This window comes from Agrilus planipennis, unplaced genomic scaffold (genome assembly GCF_000699045.2).
Source record: "Agrilus planipennis isolate EAB-ADULT unplaced genomic scaffold, Apla_2.0 scaffold83, whole genome shotgun sequence".
Taxonomy (NCBI): Eukaryota; Metazoa; Arthropoda; class Insecta; order Coleoptera; family Buprestidae; genus Agrilus; species Agrilus planipennis.
In genome coordinates, this window is record NW_020438895.1 from 502,207 (window position 1) to 522,762 (window position 20,556).

A 20,556-nucleotide genomic window follows, 5' to 3' on the forward strand; every position below is an offset into this window, starting at 1 on the left:
AGTCAGAGACATATTAGAGGCAGAAACAGGAGTTAGGAGGGGTAGAGGTAGACCTAGATTAGATTACTCTTCGCAAATAGTTAAGGATGTGGGCTGTTCTAGTTTTAGGGAAATGCGAAGTTTAGCTCAGGATAGGAAAGAGTGGAGGTATGTGTCCAACCAGTCTTAGGACTGATGACCTTATGATGATGATGGGAGAAAGGATCAAAATGAAATTAATAACTTGCAATCAAGTACAAATAAGTAAAAATTAATCAAACACTTGGTATGTAAAGACGGTAAAAATAGAACTAAAGCTATCATAAAAAATTAAAGATGAAAAACCAGAAAAAGTCGCCAATGTTCGGTACCTAATAAAAAATCGAATGGACAATGTTACTTCGTTTATGAACAGCGACTGTAGTAGAACATGAAAATTGAACTTTAGTACAAGTTATTTTCGTACCGTGTCAATATCATTAATGGTGATATTAATTGGGAGCGACAGAGTTTTGTTTTCCTCAATTGATACTGATAATGGGCTCATTGTGATAACAGGTATATTATCGTTAACATCATTAACTATGACTGTAACTGACTGATTGATCATCCAAGTTGGATCTGGGACTTCATAAGCGAAGATGGTGAAATAGTATATGGAATTGTCTAAAGCATCTCTGTCAATGGGATTGATAGTTATAACGCCAGTTTTGTTTTCGATTTCAAAAAATCCTTCCCCTGTAATCAAAGAAAAACATGGAGACCGTTTGGAAAGTTAATGATCAAGGTAGTAAACGTATTGTTTCATGTAACTATACAAAGAAATATTAAAAAATATTGCATACATTCGGAATTTGAAGTAGTTAACCAGTAATTTATTTCCCAGTTCAAGCCAATGTCTCCATCAATGGCATTTACAGAATATGTCTAAAATATAAAATGGAAAGTTAGAAAAATAGACATTCCATGCAATTGTATTACGTGTAAAATATTTTTATTGCAAAATTCGAATTTTTATGGTACATACGTAAATGAATTAAGATTAATTTGTAGATTAGCAAATGTTTGTTAAGTACTTAAATTCCAAAATAAATAAATGTTTGTTTTTTGCAGATTATTTTAATCAGCATTGTGAAAAGTCCAATTTCTCTAGAATTAATCAATTTTTTGAAAATGTTTAACAAAAAAAAAATTAAATTTTTTCTAAAAATGTTGACTAAAAGTATACTCGAGTTGTTGAAGAGTTTGAGTTAGTGCCTTAAATCTCCGAGGCTAAATATGAAGTAAATAACAGTGTCTGTGAAAGCTCAAAAATTCATACTTGTTCAGTTTTCTCATCAAATTGTAGTGAAGCGAAGACTGATGTCCAAACAGGTGGCATATCGGGCATGTCTTCGACCTCTACGTAAATTTTTAATCTACCTGTATTGTTCCCTGAATCCTGTAAAAATAATAATAAAAAAAAGATGCCTGATACGAATTACATTAGTGTTATACCCTAGCAATTAGATCGAAAAAATAAATTGATCTAGTTTCGAAATCTAATTCGTCAATTGTGTGGAGAATTAACGTTGCTTTGTATGTAGTATTGGTAATCGAGCTCTCATCTTCTAATCTAAACGCAAACAAGTTTTCTTCATTGAACTGTAACAAGAGAAATTAAACGAAATATATACATTATTTTTTTTTTTGGAATAAACAAACCGTTCCAACTATTTCATACGTCATGTAATTAATCCATCCGTCTAAATCTGATATGGTAAACGTACAGTTGGAGGGTCCGATATAATTTTCCTGGAATATGTGTAAATTGATTATTTTCGTCCAGATTTATTATTATTTTTTTTTAATATACGACCCGTCCCAAGAAATAGCGTCACACCAAAGTGAAGATGTAGAGAACCTCATGGTATATTCGAATATTATTTTATAATCTAGCATCACACCAAAGTGAAAATGTAGAGAACCTTATGGTATATTCGAATAGTATTTTATAATCGACTTAATTTTTTATTTTACATTATTGAATTTTTGACTTTCCGTATTGTGGATTTTATTTCAGCCCAATGTTTGCTAATCTCTTCCCAGTTTTGTGTGGAATATGTATGTGTGTGTATCAAACGTTATTCGCTGGAACAGTTGCTGAATTAAGTCGGTTTTGTACCTGTTTAGCTTGGTTTAGATTATTTGGATGTTTGATCATTTCTGTTGCTTCTGCTTAGCATTTTTTTCCAAGTAGATATGTAAAGTTTTTAGAATAGTCTGTTTGAGTAAAGTGTTTTAATTTGACTTTGCTTTGGTGTTCTTTAATTCGTTGAGTAACCGTATTACTGGTTTGTCCTATGTAGACTTTTCCTCAGAATCAATTACGTATTTTCGGGTGTGCAATGTTTTGTATTTTTTATTTTAGGATTTGTCTCTTGTTCAGAAGGTCTTCGAGGTCCTCTACGTTTCCCTTACTATTTCTTGAGCCAGTACGTCATTGTCTAAATTTAACATGAAATTACACTTACAGGAATTGAACATGTCGTGTCAGTTGCCGTTTCCAGAACTGGTGGATTATCGTCGATATTATTAATAATTAAAACTGGCGATAAAGAATAATCGTCAGCAGCAACCGTAAATAAGTATCTTGGATTAGTGTCCCACATGGACGATTCATAATCTTGTTTTTCTGTAACCACTAAAGCCCAGTAATTGTTATACGTAGAATTTTGCACGAAAACCAATCCCAGAGTGGTGTTGCCCCTAGGTGGTGATTGAAAACTTGCTGTGGGTGGTTCAGGTCCTTCAATTACAATTAAAAATAAACAATATTAAGTAAATTCCACTGGCTCACAGACGGTAGCGTATCTAGTTTCTGGAATACTGATTTAGAAAATAATGAATTTATCAAAAGCAGTCTAGAATACTTATTTTTTTATACAGTTTTTCTGTAAATCTATTTATTCTGAATTTTAGTTTCAACGGTTTCAGAAAACGTTGAGTACAGGAACGAATTCTGGACAAATATTTTTTATATATTTAAGGGTGCATATAAATATTATATGTAGATTTTAACCTGTATATGTCATATAAGCGATTGTTATATATTCTTTAATTTCTTCATCCATATAAATTATCGGGACCTCGCCTTCATTGTTCAACGAAACTCGATCGTCCATATCGTTTGGAACAAATTCCCAAGTTGCTAAATAGTAAATATGTAATGAAATTATTGTTACAAACAGAAGATTTTGTATACTCACCCCCGTGAATTGAGGTACAATTTATTAGAAGGGTAGTTAGACTTAGCAGAATTATTTTTTTCTTCATTTTTATTTTCTTGAAAACCATCTAGAAATATACGTATTTGTAAATTAAATTTAATTGACCAAAGATGAAATTATTTTATAGAAAACTAATAGATGTACAGGTCTGACGAAGGAAGTTGGCGAGCGGTCGAGCAGGTACTTGCCCATTTATGACCTATTTGGGTAAGTCACTTGGAATCGATACACGAAGAAGCTTTCAGTAGGCGTAAATGATAGTATTAATACAGACAGGGTAGTAGCGTACCAGAAAATAATGTAAAAACATGACTTATAAAAAAGAAAAAAGTAACCTATTGCTTTTGTTTTGTAGTTAGTTTTCACATTCACTCTTATCATGGGAATCTCTATCACTGTCACCAACATCAACAATTAATTCTTCTGTTTGTCCGTCTATTACTTGCTCACTGATCTCTATTTTTAAATATTTAATCTACGCCCCTGATAGGAATACTGAAGAAAGAGGGCTGCAATCTTTATACCTAAAACTGCCTACTTTTGCCACCGCGCATCCACGCCATTTTAAAATTTCCGCCAGCTTCCAGCGTCAGACCTGTACCCATGTATACGCGATCGTTCTAACTAATAATATAAATGACAATGTTTGTTTGTCGGTTTTTCACGCCTTAACTACACAACCGATCATCATGAAATTTTGTAGACACATTGTCAGACGTATAGAAAAGAACATAGGGTACCTTTTATCCAGAAAAAAAAATACTGTTCCCGACGGATAGAATAATTGTTTTTATGTGGTTATTAGTGATCATTAACATGTATTTAGGACACTGCGGGTAAAATCTATAAACATATAAACCAAAATAGAGCAAAATATTTTTTTTATTGTTTCTTTGGTTGTTAAAGAGTATTTCCTGATAATACTATTTAACAAACTGCAATATTTTTAAAGATTGATTATGTCAGATAAGTTCGTTTCATATTAGACGTGGTAATTCAAGAAGCTGATATAATATCTGCACACAAGTTGTTAAAAGTAGCAATCACAAAACCATATTTGATTGATAAGCTTCTTGACTTCCACGATTACGAAAAGCATTCACTTCAGTCTTTTTTTAATTTTTAAAAATATTGCCATTTGTAAATATTATTAAGGAATTCTGTTAAACTGAATGAAGAAAGATTGCGGTTTTAATCATGCATGTTACGGACACTTCAAGGGAATAAGTAGAAAGTTATAATGGGCTACAGATATTTACGATAAGCTATATGCTTTTTTGGAAGTAAAATTATTTTGGATTCGATCTATTTTAACCATAAGTGAAATGAGGCTGGGTTCTATAATTAGATTTCCCCTTCTGGGGGATATTTATATTCCATTATCGAAGATGATTTATTAGAAAACAAAAAGAATTTAAGTATGTAATCAGTCTTCCTGGGAATTATCTATTTTCAGATTTATCATATCAATAATAAGTCTGTTTTAATAAGATTATGAATATTTGCTTGATGCATTGGAATAATAATTCGTTGTAATTCGTATCATTACATTAGGGGCCCTAGATAACTTTTTCAACGGGGCCCATAAATGGAACAAATTTTATAACTTACATTACTTACATACGTTATTAATGTTAAATTTTCTTTTGTAACTTTCGTTCGAGGTGGTTTTGCCTTATTCAGTTGGATGTTTTGCCGTTCGTCTATCATCTACTCAGTTGCTTTATTTGAATTTTCTTTTAAGATTAGACTTTATAATAAATTACAACCCCATTTATCTAAAAACAGTGGAGGAATTTTTCGAAATACATATTTGGTGGTTGTTTAGACTTTATGATACGATGATATAAGCAGAAATTGTGGTCTTTCTGTATAATGTAATTAAGGTATTGTTTGTGGGTATATTTTATCGTCAAAATAAGCTGAAGGCCGTGAACTGATTATTCCGATAAATCATTTAGATATTCAGATTTCAACATTATAAAAACATATGTGATGGTGTAGGCAAAAATAGAATAAAACGTACATTTTATTGATAAAATCTCAAAGTTATACATATATACATTTAAGTGTTTTATGCAAAAATTTACAAATATCTGTTTATCAGTCTCTCATGCACGAGACCCTTTGCGTTCAGTTGGCCCATCTAATGAAAGCTTAATTTTTTCGACTCCATCAAAAAACAAAAAACCTTACATTAATTCACCAGGGCACTGTCGTATACCCTAAACTGAAGCAAAAAACTCAGGAAATATGATATTTTACCAAGATTTGGTTAATGGTATTTTACTTTTCGGATGTCTTAAAGAAATAATTGGTTTGTTCCTAATTTTTCTATACTTGTCTCTCGGGACGTATTTTTTGATATTTTTAAGAAAAACTGAGTAGCTTGAAATTGTGATGAAATATTCCTAATGCAAAGCCACCAGTCCCGAAGGAAGGAATAAATCGGTACATATATAGAAAATAGAAGGGTTCGACCCTTTCCTCCCCATTGAATGAATTTGTAAAGAACTGCATATTCCAAAAATAAGAATTCAAATGTAAAGTAAATATTACGATAATTAAATTTAAGGATAACAAACAGACGCTTTTTTAATACAAAAATTTGCGAAATGCAACCGTTTTGTATTAAATCTTAAAAACCGTACAGAATTTTCATGACCAAAACAATACAATAAATAGAACACTAGCCATTGGTTTACTAGGCGACTGTCCTACGATTGTATATTTTTGGAATAAGAGATGATCCACGGTTAAAATATTTTTTCCTGCTGAGTAGATCACCCTTTGACACACTCCCCAAACCCCATGGGGGGTGTTTTTTTTAATAGATAATTACCCCTTCTTTAAAGGACTTACTCAGTTTATTTTATCATATATGTATATCCCAAAAACAAACAAAAAATACACGTTTAAAACTGTTGACACCAAGGCACAAATGATTCACGAAAAATTTCGCTTCTAGCGTTTTCACATACGTTAGATACTAATATTCACTGGAATTAACCGTTAAGTTCGTAACTCACTTTATCTAATCATGTTTTGATAGATTTTAAGTACTTCATTATCTTTTTTCTATTATCTGTTCGCTTAGATATTAAATCAAAGAGTTCGAGCTACGGTCAAATGAAAATGAAAGAAGAAAACAGTGCATGATCGCAAATAAAGAAAATTGCTAGTTTGAAAGCTTTGATTTCCAAACGAAAGTCTTTCATTACTATATCATTATTATAAACAATTTTGCGGTACGTTACCCTAGTAGGTAAATAAAATAGAAATTAAAGTCTTAGTTTTCGGAGTTCCTCTCTTTCTGGTTTCTTTTTTATTTGTGATTGAATTTACTTGAAACTTGGTATTTATGTTCTTTGATATAACTAATCAAATGAAAAGAGGTTGTAACGTTTCCATGGGGTATATTTTATTTGTAGTCGGATTTGCTGGTTGTTCTTAATACTCATTGTTGTAATTAAGCAAATACGTGCTTTGGCAGTTTCTAAAAATCAACCCTTAAGTATGAAATGTTGCTGCTACGTTTGCATTTGAAATCTAAGATGGTGACATTACATAAAATTAAAACTTTGTAGGGGTGAATTGGGAGTTAAAAGGTTTTATGGAGAAGCAATATTAATTTCTGCTAACGAAGCCGCGGTGAAAAGCTAGTGGCCGATAAAATCAAATTAATCTATTACAATTGATGACGCCTAATGTATTATTATCGGAAATAATGCAACAACAAATGAATCACGTTTGAAAATATATCAATTAGACTAAAATTCCTAAACAATTACGTTGCATCAATATCTTCTGAAAATAATGGGGCTAGGTGGAAATAAAAAGCTAACTACTTCCCTGTCGAAAAAGTGATAGTTTTACATTTATACGCTTCTGAAATGTATTGCTTTTAATATTGTGCGAAACACTTTTAAAAAACTCAGTAGCAGTTATAGACAATATTTTAAATATTAATGTGAAAAAGAAATTCCTCATTAACTTGAGGTAATTTACAGTGGATAAAAATTAAATGAATTTTCATACTCATATTTTTTTTATTTCTTTTAGACTATAAAAAATATTCTTTTTGTTTCAGTTTGTTATTCTACAATTGTTCTTTGCAAGTCATCGACAGTAGGTACATTGAAAAGATAGGATTCGTTTTTTGCCTTTTCTTTTATTTTAAAATTAATTTCTTCCTTATTAAAGAAGCTTAATTGCCGGCGTGCACATTCAACCCCTAATTTAAAAACATCGGCATCGTATTTATTAAATGAGTTTAAAGTACCAAGATATATCAAAGTTGTTGTAAAGCATCAGTGAAAAGAATTTAATAGTTAGAAATAGCCGGCGTGGACATTCGACCCCTAATTCAAAAATTATTTCTTAATAAATTAATTTCTCGATTGATAAACGAGCTGAAAATACCAAAACATACCAAAGTTATTGTGAAACATTACTGAAAAGAGATAGTACCAAAATATACCGAAGTTGTTATGAGACATCTCTAAAAACCCCCTTTTAGAAAAGAGAGTCGTTAATAAAGGATTTAAAACTGCTCCTGCATCACTGTCGATGAGAATACCTTGCAATACAGTGGGTTGCCTATGTATAGAACGACCAATCACGAGCATACGAGTTCAGTATTTAATAATTATAAATTCAAATTATCTTGGTTCCTTCGCGCGAAATTAAATGAGTGCGCTCTAGATTAGATTCTCGATTTTAATAAAACAGTCTATTTAAATTTATTCGGTAAATATAAGAAAATAGTTATGTTTTCAAGATATTAAGCACTATCGATGCAAAAGAATGTTTTTCACTTTATTACGGTATTTATTATAAAATGTTGGGACTTGGAATCTTTAGAAAAAGCAAGTTAACTCACTTAAAAAAACGAATTTCTTATCGTGTGGAATTTAATTTAACAGGACCAATTTTTATTTCCGAAGATATTGAGTTATTTTTTTAAATGCAGGAGATATTACAACTCATCAACTGAAATGACTTAAAAGTTAAAAATGAAGACAAAAGAAAAAAAATAGATGAAAATGTTATGAAAAACTAAAAAAGGACAAAAAATATTGATCATTTTATTAATTAACGCCATGGACGTTTTGTTAATATTAGAAATTTTAATGTATGGTAGATATTTATAATACCCAGGCGCATCCGTAGGTACGTGTTTCTGATTAACGTTAACAAATAATCTGGAAATTACAATATGTCACAGAATCATTTTTGTTTGTTATCTGTTTCGCTATTAGTTATTGAGGACATTCAAACGTACCGACGTTCCTTAAAGTGTCTATTCTTTTCCCTTATTTGAAATCTGCTATCAATTAGTCTAGTCAAATATTTTTAAATGTCGATAAAAATTTTGTACTAAATATTGCTCATGATATAGACAAACAATTTGCACTTATCAGTCTAAGGTTCATGTCTGTATCAACGAGCGAGGTCAAGGGCATTGCTGAGGCGCTTGGAAAGTTAGCTTAACTTTAGCTATAGTTACTCAGTGGTTATTGTAGAGCCGGTAAAATCGGTGGAATACAACAGCAATCTTCTGCAATTCTTTAAATCATCAAGTAAGTGCAATTTCCACTGTATTTTTGTATAATAAATAATTAGTATGAAGGTTTTAATTTAATTTTATAAATGTGAGACTACATTCAAGCTAAAAAATTCGAATCGTCACTTTTCCAATCAATTTTTTCTCTTTTTGTTTTTCTTAAGCCTTAAAAGTCAATAACAGAGGTTGAAATTTACTTTTTTTTATCCATATTTACAAAATGTTAATTAGATAATTACAACTGCGCCAGATATTTTTTGATCACCCTGTGTATTACTGCAGTTTATCCTGTTAATACCTATTTGTGTTCAATTCTCGAACAAATTCTTTTCCACCAAAAAGGAGGGATATTTATCAAAAAAAATAGCGAAATAGTAATAAAGCGTTAATTATACATTTTTTAATTATTGTTTTTAAAGATGCATTTTCGTCTCATTCATGCTTACTTGTCATGCGAAAATATTCAACTTCAAGGGCAAGCAGATAAAATTAATTAATTATAAAAGTTTCTTTCGTAAGATAATGCATTTTAGTACATAAAACGGTGTTTTTTGCGTTAGCAAAAAAAAATTAATGCTTACGTGTATAAAATATAAAATGTTCTTTTGCAAAATTTATTGACCGTATCACGTTTGTGTTTTACAATCCGAAAATAAAATTTTCTATTTTACTTGTATGCTACTGAAAGTAATACATATATCTCTACCATTGCATATGTTAATACATAATGCAAAATATATTTTGAAATGACTAGTGTACAATCTAACAACATGCACATTGATAAAATGTACTTTGGAGCTACTTCTATTATGATATACGATATGATTTCAATTGTTCGTACACATATCTTTAATATCTACCCTTTTATAATTGATAAATCAATGTAACTTTTCATGTAAATATTTTGAGGTAGGAATTTAATCGTGGTTTTCAACATTCATTTTACAAAATCATGTTTATGCAAGGGATAAGATATGTAAGGGTGTCCCTGAGAGAATATAGAGGCTAAATAATTAAGAGAGGGATATATTTTTTTTTTGATACATTTTAATAAAACTACATTTTGCAGGCAGAAAAAAAAATTTTTTTGTAACAAGAATTCATTTTCATGATTATTATCGTACTTGTTCCTTATTAAAATTTATATCTATATCCTTAATTTATTTATTGACCCAGCTTTAATTTCAGGAATTTTAATTGCCGTTATCACTCAGTTTGTAAACTTTCAAGCGAATTTGTTAATTAGTCATAAGATCAATAAAAAATGGTAACGTTACAAAGTTCAATTAGAATCTGTAAAAATTTTCTACAGATCCGGAACGGGATAAAGTTCAATGTACTTTTCAATAAGTAGGTATCATTAAATGAAAAAAAAAAATATTTAATCAATAAAATCATTCAATTAGGGTAAGTTTTTAATTGTATTTTAAGACCAAATTTGCCATCAGATAAAATTTGAAAGTTTGTATTTTTATTTATTTCGTAATAATAGAATTATTATCATAATCGTTCAGGTTCAAAAGTTTCTTGCGTTATCATGTACATATGTAATGGCAAATCCAAATATTTCGTATTTAAGAACTTTTCTAAATTATCATAAATAGAAATGTTTCATTCATAAAGATTCCATCAAAAAATAAAGATAACAGTAGTTTATTATTTCTAATTATTAAAATGATACGTACTCAAATAACAAATTTAATATATCGGTATTTATACCCAAATATACGATAATAATTAATAAAATTTCACCCCTATATGGTCATAATAATCCATGTTATATCCATTGTAAAAATTATCGTACCGTAGTGACTCTTTTTCTTCGGGACTAAGTTCTAATATAGGCCGACTCATATTTTCTTTAATTGGGGAACTAGTAGGGCATGGGCTGGGCGGTATATAGGGGTAAGGTCCTTTCTGAGGACTAAAGCCAAAAAATAAAGGAACACTAACAGGGGGCGGACAACATTGGGGCGGACAACAATCTCCACGATTAGACATTTTTTCTGACTAATGAAATCGACTGAAATTTAAAAATGAAAATGACAAATTTAATTGATCTATTTATTTCAAGACGTGACAATATAATGACAAGTAGCTAATCAAAACTGTAAATAGGTATTTACATAACTCGATGTCCATTATAAGTATCGAATATGAGTAGAAGTAATAGAATTATTATCACGAGAAAAAAATACTTCAAAGATATTTTCACTTCTTTTAGTGCCTACCACACATTATCAACTCTCTAAACTACAATCTGTAGATCGAATTACACGTCTACCTATTGTAGAAACAGGATGGTATTATGCAGGAAAAGTTTACAGCAAAATAAAGGTAAATCACATCAATTGTTTATAAATCGAAACTAAACCAATTGAAAATACTTTTTATGATTTTTTTTTAAATATTTATTACTACTAGACGTCCAACAGTGTTGTTCATTGGGCTATTGACCAAGCTGAAACAACAATTTTCAATGTTGTCGATTCTGCCTTACCAGCAGCAGTCTTATTTGAAGGACCTCTTCAAACTGTAGACACGGTTCTGTGTAAAAGTTTAGATATCGTTGAAGAAAGGTATCCCTCTGTTAAGCTTCCACCAGAAGTGGTAAGTAATAGATATTTCACAAAACCAAATGAATCTTGTTTCTTATTTTTAATTGCTGAATGATTATTTAGAAGTTCGATAAAATACTAAAAAACAGCATAAATTTTAAAAACAAACTTGTTGATAATATAACTTCTTATCAGATGTATGTCAATGCTAAACAATATGTTACCAATATGGGAAAAACGTTTGCCCAGCCTGTTCTCAAAAGGGCCGATTCGATGAAGCAAATTGGTAATACAGTTTTAGTCAGTAAATATACTGAATTTGCTGCTGAAACTTTGGATGGAGCCTTAGATGTTGCGGACAAATATGTGGAAAGATATTTACCAGGAGATGGAAGCGATGGTAATTAAATACTTCAATAGCATTAATTGTTTCTCATTGAATTCTGTGACGATTTTTTTCAAACTAAACCTCACCTAAGTACCTACATACTTCAATAAAATTACATTATTTAATTATGAAAATAAGTTACAGATTCTAAAATATCAGCAGATGATGTTGAGGCAGTAAAAGCTATAAAAACATTACATCACGTCGACAGATTTTCTCGTAAATTACAACGTCGATTAACTCGCCGAGCTTTAGCAGAAGCTGAGGCAATTAAAGAGCAAAGCACAGAAGCTATTCACGTATTACTCTACGTTACTGAATTGGTAGGAATATCATTTATACGGGGTGACCATAAATATTACTATGTATCTATGTCAATGTAGATCGCAACCGATCCAGCGTTGGCCCTTGAAAAAGGGAAGGAACTTTGGGCATCTTTGAGTCAGGATGAACCTGAAAATCAGGCGCCTCCAGAAAACTTGGAACAACTTATTGTAATGGTCACGAGGGAAACAGCCAGACGAGCGGTACATCTTGTCAATTTCACCTTTGAAGAACTCAACAAGTTGCCCCTTCTTGTCTCTACAACAGCCCAAAAGATATTCGCCAAAAACGGAGAAGCTGCTGGCTCATTAGTTAAGGTGACAGTCAACGTTGTCTAATATAACAGATATTTTTACTTAACATTTAACAAAAACTAAACGCTTCTTCCTTTTATTATTTTTTTTTTTATCTAACTAGTTACTCATAATTTTTTAATGAATATATTAATTATGATTCTTAAACAAACATATCCAATTATTAAGCATGTGTAAAGTATGTGCACTAACAGTATGATAACCTTTTGTACCTACTCATACAAAGGACCATTTTATATTATTAATAAATATTCTATTTACAACGAAAAAGAGATTTTTATTATGGAAAATCATAACAACAACGTATTACAAGAGACGATGTAGATAATTCTGCAGCCAGTTATCAGTTAGGGTCCGTAAGATTACTGGAGAGATCTTTGTCTCTACGTCCTGTAACAGTTTCGTTGTTCGTGCATGTAACATGTCATGATTAGCATGTCAAAAACTATTTAAAAAAGGTGGGGTGGAAGTGAAGAAATCAAATAATGAAAACAACCTAAGCTAATCTGATCTAGTCATATCCCGACCTAACCCTTCATCCCACTTTCACCCTTCCCCGACTCGATTTCTCATCTCCATCCCCTCACCCAAAAACTCTTCCAACAGACAGTCCTACATTGTGGGACAATGCGCTGCTTTTTAACGGCAATGAAATTTTTGTTTATTTTCAGTTTCGTCCTCTTTTCCCATCCGTCGTTTGCATGCTAAACAGTACCGTAATTAGCAATGTATTTCCTGCTTTGCACGCACAAACATATTTGATGGAATTGCATGTCTCCCTGCGAATTAGTGATAACTAATAAGGCTTGTCTTGTGTTTGATTTCTTCTTAGATATTTCATTTGGAAAATGTGAACGAATTCGTATTAGAATCTGCCCAATTAGGGATCAAACAAGCAGCTATTGTGTTCTCTTACTTCGTCAACATCTTGGTAAGGATTTAAAGATTCTTGTTCTAAATAATCGTACAGGACTTCGTATAATACTTTACTAACTTTTAGGAACAATGGGCAAAGCTGTTATCCAATTTAGAGTCCTCCAATAAACGATACCTTCAAGAAACCAAACACCAAAATCAACCAAACACTAGCAATTTTGATACTCTCAAACCACCAACACCAAAATCTCAGCAACTAAGAGCATCTGCTGTGGTCAACGGTATTGATTAGACGATTATATATTTTATACGTTATTAGTTTACAGTGGTTTCTTTTATTTTAATTTCTTATATGTAAATATTTTTAAGAATTTGTAAAAACTTAAAAGCGTTTTCTAAATTTTTTTATGTACCATTCGAAACTCGTTTGTAAATTATTTTTACTATAGTAGCTTAAGGTAAATTGTCTAATACTCATTAAATATTATATTTTACATNATAAATAATTGATAATTTAAGTAAATTTTTATGCATTAATCCAAATAAATTAGAAAAACTAAGAAAAGGCGCTTTTAAATGTTTACATGTTAAATATAAATTATAAATATAACAATGTAATTAGTATGTTTCGATTTGTTAATTCTTTATCAAGAGTAATATGTTCAACAAGTGTCATATCCTAGAAACATGTAAAAGCTTTTTTTTTTTTTATTTTTTCTTATTCGATAATTTTATATCGTTATAAAAATTATTTTTTTGTACGTTTTAACGCCCATAATATTAAAGAGAAATATTTGCCTTCATATTTTATTATTATAAAAATAATTGTCTGGTGCACATACACCCTCATAAAACAGGTATTATACACAATATAAATAATGTGTAAAGTCTTAAATTTAATAAGTAGGTATATCAGTCAACAGCAAAAAAAGGGCGCTTATTTTATCGAATACTTTGTTTAAGAGCACTAGCCTTCGCCTTAACTGGGCCAGTGGTCTCCTTTTTAGTTGAATTCTTCACGAAACATTTCCATAGTCTCAAAGTCTCATCAGCGCCAGCTGAAAGGACCGTGGTCCCATCAGGGGACATTGCAAGATGCAAAACTCTGGCCGTATGTCCTGTAAGTTCCGTCATCTTTTTCATTCCGGGATATTTCCATATAATGATCTGATTATTAGCAAATCCATGACCAGAAACCAATTCTTTATAAGTTGGAGACCATAATAACGCACATACTTGGGACTTAGTGTCAATCGCGTTAACGCAAGATCCATTGCTACAGTTCCAGAATCTTATATGTCTGTCAGCTGTGCCCCCTCCACTGGCTAAAATGTTGGGTTGCCAGGGACACCATGCGAGAGCCTTTACTGCTGCTTGGTGAGACGTAAGAGTATAAACTGGTGTGGGCTGTGAATGATTACCACCGTTAACTGCTTGCCAAATGTTTAGAACATTGTCGTTGCCCCCACTGGCTAGGTACTTCCCATCAGTGGACCATCTAAGTCCACACACTTCCTGGGTGTGGCCGGAAACGGTCAAAACATTATGTTCTCTTTGTCTGACATCGTGATGAATTATCTGACCGCTTCTGCAGCCGCTGGTTAATATATAGGAATTCCATGCCAAGGACCCAACCCTGGCAGAATGTCCATCCATCGTGCGCATGCGCCTCATTTGGTTGCAATCCCATAATTCGATGGTTCCCTTAGTTGTCCCCACTGCCAGGTGATTGCCTTCTTGGATCCAAGAGACTGAACAAACATAGTCATTACCTTCTAGTTGAAGTAGTTGTTCTATTTTTCCTGATCCTGTAATTCCCATTAAAATAATATGTATTAGTTTTATACTGAGAATTAAGAAATTTAAATTATAAGTTACCTGCATCCCATAAATATATCTGAGACTCCAGAGCTACTGCAAGTACATTATTGGCGTTCCAGTCCACGAGATTCAAATAGTAATCGTCAATAATGTCTGGAGCATCCAAAATTCGGTCTGGAGCTTGAGGAATGTATCTGTTGTTGCTTTTTGCAGATGCTGGAGTTTTTGTTTGGGTGTACACTACTCTCATTGGGTTTTGGAAACCTTCTGGTGGTGCAGGAGCCTTTACTTGATAAGACAATATTCTTTGCTTACTTATGTCTGTTCCGTGCAAGTTTTCACACATTACTTTCTGTAAATCTTTTGAGGGACTGTCAGCAGAGCTGTCATCTTGATTAATTTTAAAATGTCCTAGATCAAAGTTTATGGCACTTCTTGTGGGAATGAATCTGTCTCCTCCACCTGGCGTTTTAGCTCCTTTATTCGGAGTAGGGGTTTTTGATCGACTTGGTGATTTCCCCTTAGCAGGAGTCTTTGAAGGAGTCTTTTTTGTTCTTACTATATCACTTCCAGTCAATTTATTTGGGGTTGTTTTGTTTGTAGAAATAGTTGTATTTGTTGACGAAGATAACACTGATTTTGAAGAATTTAATGGTCCATTTGATATTACGCTTAAATTATTCTCTTGTGCTTTTTTTTTCTGCCACCTTGGCATGGGCACATTTGTTAAAGGTCCATCAATGTTTAGGAGAGCGTTCATTTCGTTTAAATATTTAAACTGAGACATCGTCAGTTATCACTATACAAATTAGTAATTATAAATAACGATTTTTTATACAGCACATGCACCAGGCTTTAAAGAATTATATACAATTATCTGAAACATGAAACTACGTAGAAACCGTTAAAATTCAATTTTGATTTGAAACGGTAGAAACAATGTTGCCAAAACTTTGTAAGCATTATCCGAAATATAAAAACATCAAATGTAATATGTAAACCACTGCTTTATAAAACTTGAAAAACACTTACTAAAAAAACCATTGTTAACAATAATTTTAATTATAATGTTAGCTATACATTATTTTAAACTATACCTGTATATACATAGTAAACAATAGTTTGATTAAACAAATGGGCATCTGGCAATGGGGTGCAAAGCTTTTATCATTATCTATGTTTTTATCCATTATCTATGGCTTTTATAAAGATGATGATAATGATGTTTAATGTGAGTGGTGTGTAAAACTTTTGAAAATGTTTGCTGAAAGACGTCTAGCTTTTCCATTATTAAGTTCTAATTAGTTTACGAATAGAAAAAAATCTTATTGGAATATTGTATAATACAAAATAAAATATAATATAATTGTGATATTATATTATTTTCAATGTGACATTTAATGGTCATAACCTCAGAATATTAATACATTCAATAAATTTAAATCTTAAGTTTAATTTTTAAGTGTTAATTATGGCTATTGTTAGAATTGTAAATGCAGATTTTTACATGAGTCCCCCTATTTCTAATCTTGATGTTACGTATTCCGAATTTCGGGGTTCTTCTGTGAAACAAGTACCGGTGATACGAATATTTGGTTCTACAAATACAGGTAAGTTTTGCTTTGAATGAATAAGTTGTTATTAAGATTAAGAGAATGATTTGTTAAGGTGATAAGACGTGCCTTCATATTCATGGAGCTTTTCCATATATTTATGTTCCATATGATGATTCTGACAAGGAAGATGTAATCATGTATCAAATGGCATCTGGCCTTGATAAAGCAATTAATATAAGTTTTGGACAAGCAAGCTCTAATGCTCAACATATTTATAAAATAGTTTTAGTCTCTGGAAGGTTAGTAGCAGTGAGTAATTTAAGATCTTGATTTGATCAGTACCATAGTATGTACAAATTTATATATTCATTGTCATGTTCTAAATCTACAGTAATGAATGACTGAAACTCATTTATCAATGTGTTCTTCTACTACCTATTTATAAACATCTTAATTACAGACCTATGTATGGATATCATGCAAGAGAACATCAGTTTCTAAAAATTTTCTTTTATAATCCTCTACTAGTAAAAAGGGCTTCTATGCTTTTGCAGAATGGTAGTGTAATGAGTAAAATATTTCAACCTCATGAGGCTCATTTGCCTTTTGTTTTACAATTCATGATAGACTACAATTTACATGGCATGAGTTTTGTTTATGTTTCAAAAGTATTTTATCGACAAGGTTCAATTTGCCAGATTAATGATGTAGATTCAGAGAGTTTTTTGCCTTCTTCAGTTTTAAAAATAAGTACATGTCAGTTAGAAATAGACACCCTTTCGATCTATATAGAAAATAGACTTGAAATAGTAAATGGTAACTTGGCTTCAAATCCAGGCATAATGTCACTGTGGAATGACGAAAAACAGAGACGTAGAAACAAACAGCAAAGTTCACAAATGAGTAATTGTCTAACTCAAAATCGTAAAAATGTAAAACAAACAGAATCACATTTTAACTATCTTAAAATACTCGTTCAGAAAATTAAGTCATTTTCAGCGGATATAGATTCCAATAGTAGCTCTGAAAGTAATAATTCTGTTTATCCTGCCGAAAAACCTAAAAACAAAGACCTATTAAATGCCTCTACTACCCTATGTCACATATCTGCTTCACTAACTCTCTCGTGCACCAACACCGTGCAAAATAAGTTAGAAGAAACCTGCAATGATGCTGAAAACCCAAACGATAGCATATTTTTAGACCCTGATGCTCAAAAGTTTTTACAAGTGTTGAAAAATTTAAATAAAGACGAAGAAAGCGATGAAGAGGACAGTGTCTTATCTCAGAAAATTCAATCGATAGAAGAAGACGTCGAATTTGATTTAAGTTTGTCTTTACAGAATGTATTAGACGACTTCCAATTATCATCTTGGGAAATTGATAGAAAGGACGATGGTAATGAAAATATCGAAAGCATTCCTCAGTTAGACGGAGCAGGTGAGGTTTCAAACAATAAGAAAAAGAAGATAAACCAAAGTATTAAAACTGTTCGAAAAGTTAAAAGAAAACTTGCAAAGAAACAGATTGAAAATAAAAATTCACAAACTCTTCAAGAAGAGACTCTCAAACATTTTCTTTCTAAACCAGTTAAATTACACGTTGAAGGTAGTACAGAAAATGTTGAATCTTCTGTGAATTTTCCATCTGACTTAACACTCCAGAATAGTAATGAAAACGAGGAAAAAGACATCTTGTATACTCACACGTTAGAAAATAATGAAAATGATCATACGGATTTATCTAATAAGTTAAATTTTCTTTTAAATATATATAAACCTTCAAAAAAATCTATAAGATCGCCAAAGAAGAGTCAGATAAACTATATTGGAATGTATGCTAATAATAATTCTTTATTACACTGTGACTGCAAGAATGAAATAGTAAAAGCACCTATGAAAAAGAGGAAATACACAAAACAGATCAAGAAGATTGTTTCAAAATTAACCACCAATGAAGAAGACACTAGTAAAAGTACAATCACTAACGATCAAACATACCCCAATACTATTTGGTCTAATTACAACGAAAGTTTTCCAGAAACAGAAAACATTATGACAGTAAAAGTATGTGTTCCTCCTGAATATGGAAACAGTGCTCTTTTAAAAGTTCCAATAGTCGATAAATCGCCATCTCAAAATCCTACCACCTTAGACATGCCAGACCTAAATGATATTTTAGAACTAGATAATAATGACAACTCTACCAGTAAAAATATAAATAACGAGTATATTGATTTGATAAAAGAAATAGATGCCATTCTTGAAGGAACATCGAAAATTTCCTCTAAGGAAAATAATAGTAATGGAGAAGAAAATTTAAATCATAAAGGGGTAGATAAGATTAGAGATACTGTTTTTGAAACAGATAATAATTTAAAAAGCATAGAAAATCCAGTAGACATGTATGACGATTTTGGTAATGTGTACAGATATCCATTTCCGTTGGATTCAAATGAAAATATCGAATACCACAACGGTTTTAGTAACTTATTGACGGACAATTCGGTAAACAGTAACAAAAACGAAATTTCAGAAAAAGCTAGTTCAGAAACGAATTTAAATGAGTCAACTTCATTACCCGAATTTATTTTTAAAGATAGTCCCGTTAGTGTGGAAGCCGAAGTTAATACTGAAACTTCAATTACTAACGTTTTAGATACTAATAAAACGTCTACTAAAGAAGCGGTTTCTCACCCCGAGGAAGGAATCTCTGCTGAAACCAAAAGTGCCAAAGAAAGGAATCATAAGTCGAAAAAAGTTCCTTTAAGCGTGTTATTTTCTAATTACCAATACATAATTAGTCGACTGGACCTACCAGAAACTCAGCAGTTTCTTGATTATTTGCAATCGAGAATAGAGAAACGATTTTATAAGTCCATCAGTCAAATTAAAAACAGTCCTCATGGAAAGTATATTAAATTACCAAATTTTAAACGTTGTAAACATGGTGTGTATAACGTTAAAAAGAAAGTTAAGAAGAATCTCGAAAGAAGATGTACTACGAAAAAGAACTGCAATTCTAACGAATTAGTTATAAAGGTAATTATACATATGCTAAATATGCAAATAAGTAGTTTAATTTTTAAGGCGTGGTCGTACAAAAAGTCGAGTCAGTCAGATTTTAATTTTCTTTTTTAAAAAAGTCGAATAACACATAATCAAAAAAGTGTGGTGTTTACAGTATTAATTAATTAATAGAAGTAATTTTCTAAAGGATTACTTTAAATTATCAATTAGTCTAGTCAAATATTTTTAAATGTCGATAAAAATTTTGTACTAAATATTGCTCATGATATAGACAAACAATTTGCACTTATCAGTCTAAGGTTCATGTCTGTATCAACGAGCGAGGTCAAGGGCATTGCTGAGGCGCTTGGAAAGTTAGCTTAACTTTAGCTATAGTTACTCAGTGGTTATTGTAGAGCCGGTAAAATCGGTGGAATACAACAGCAATCTTCTGCAATTCTTTAAATCATCAAGTAAGTGCAATTTCCACTGTATTTTTGTATAATAAATAATTAGTATGAAGGTTTTAATTTAATTTTATAAATGTGAGACTACATTCAAGCTAAAAAATTCGAATCGTCACTTTTCCAATCAATTTTTTCTCTTTTTGTTTTTCTTAAGCCTTAAAAGTCAATAACAGAGGTTGAAATTTACTTTTTTTTATCCATATTTACAAAATGTTAATTAGATAATTACAACTGCGCCAGATATTTTTTGATCACCCTGTGTATTACTGCAGTTTATCCTGTTAATACCTATTTGTGTTCAATTCTCGAACAAATTCTTTTCCACCAAAAAGGAGGGATATTTATCAAAAAAAATAGCGAAATAGTAATAAAGCGTTAATTATACATTTTTTAATTATTGTTTTTAAAGATGCATTTTCGTCTCATTCAT

The 20,556-nt window shown here is 31.3% G+C and overlaps 4 protein-coding genes and 1 long non-coding RNA gene across 11 annotated transcripts in view; 3 read left to right on the plus strand and 2 right to left on the minus strand.

Annotated features, from left to right (window-relative positions):
* Nucleotides 1-6,215, minus strand: part of LOC108734296 (protocadherin Fat 4) — a 21,044-nt gene extending 14,829 nt beyond the window's left edge. For 2 of the 3 annotated variants that reach the window (XM_025973135.1, XM_018465779.1), the window contains exons 1-9: nt 4,869-4,973; nt 3,228-3,315; nt 3,041-3,169; nt 2,493-2,767; nt 1,684-1,773; nt 1,477-1,623; nt 1,301-1,420; nt 825-906; nt 446-717 (exon numbers count right to left, since the gene is read on the minus strand). In XM_025973135.1, coding sequence (XP_025828920.1) covers nt 446-717; nt 825-906; nt 1,301-1,420; nt 1,477-1,623; nt 1,684-1,773; nt 2,493-2,767; nt 3,041-3,169; nt 3,228-3,315; nt 4,869-4,958 — 1,293 coding nt within the window. In that variant the 5' untranslated portion in view covers nt 4,959-4,973. Of the gene's footprint in view, nt 1-445; nt 718-824; nt 907-1,300; nt 1,421-1,476; nt 1,624-1,683; nt 1,774-2,492; nt 2,768-3,040; nt 3,170-3,227; nt 3,316-4,868; nt 4,974-6,110 lie in introns of those variants that run through there. The other variant, XM_018465780.1, reaches the window with a different exon arrangement.
* Nucleotides 6,216-6,341: 126 nt separating this feature from the next.
* LOC112904034 lies at nt 6,342-7,396 on the plus strand. Its single transcript, XR_003230856.1, has 3 exons — nt 6,342-6,496; nt 6,836-7,247; nt 7,339-7,396. It is a non-coding gene; the product is annotated as an uncharacterized LOC112904034 (long non-coding RNA).
* A 1,325-nt stretch (nt 7,397-8,721) lies between these two features.
* LOC108734278 (lipid storage droplets surface-binding protein 1) lies at nt 8,722-13,646 on the plus strand. 3 transcript variants are annotated; one of them, XM_025973139.1, is made up of 8 exons: nt 8,722-8,830; nt 11,039-11,151; nt 11,239-11,424; nt 11,568-11,772; nt 11,899-12,083; nt 12,144-12,401; nt 13,231-13,329; nt 13,399-13,646. In XM_025973139.1, coding segments are annotated over exons 1-8 (1,215 nt in total). In that variant the 5' UTR covers nt 8,722-8,829; the 3' UTR covers nt 13,567-13,646. The 3 variants fall into 3 exon arrangements, with proteins under 3 accessions (XP_025828924.1, XP_018321261.1, XP_025828925.1); XM_018465759.2 differs by having other exon boundaries at nt 11,905-12,083; XM_025973140.1 differs by lacking the exons at nt 13,231-13,329; nt 13,399-13,646 and adding an exon at nt 13,070-13,224.
* A 325-nt stretch (nt 13,647-13,971) lies between these two features.
* Nucleotides 13,972-16,076, minus strand: LOC108734303 (cell division cycle protein 20 homolog). The gene is made up of 2 exons (XM_018465794.2): nt 15,153-16,076; nt 13,972-15,082 (listed from the first exon to the last, which is right to left on the minus strand). The coding sequence occupies exons 1-2, from the start codon at nt 15,880-15,882 to the stop codon at nt 14,217-14,219; spliced, it is 1,596 nt and encodes a 531-aa protein (XP_018321296.1). The 5' UTR covers nt 15,883-16,076; the 3' UTR covers nt 13,972-14,216.
* A 218-nt stretch (nt 16,077-16,294) lies between these two features.
* LOC108734295 (DNA polymerase zeta catalytic subunit) overlaps nt 16,295-20,556 on the plus strand; it is an 18,869-nt gene continuing 14,607 nt past the window's right edge. Inside the window, exons 1-3 of one of the 3 annotated variants that reach the window (XM_018465777.2) lie at nt 16,295-16,705; nt 16,764-16,960; nt 17,112-17,190. In XM_018465777.2, coding sequence (XP_018321279.1) covers nt 16,567-16,705; nt 16,764-16,960; nt 17,112-17,168 — 393 coding nt within the window. In that variant the 5' untranslated portion in view covers nt 16,295-16,566 and the 3' untranslated portion in view covers nt 17,169-17,190. Of the gene's footprint in view, nt 16,706-16,763; nt 16,961-17,111; nt 19,601-20,556 lie in introns of those variants that run through there. The other 2 variants (XM_018465778.2, XM_025973134.1) reach the window with 2 other exon arrangements.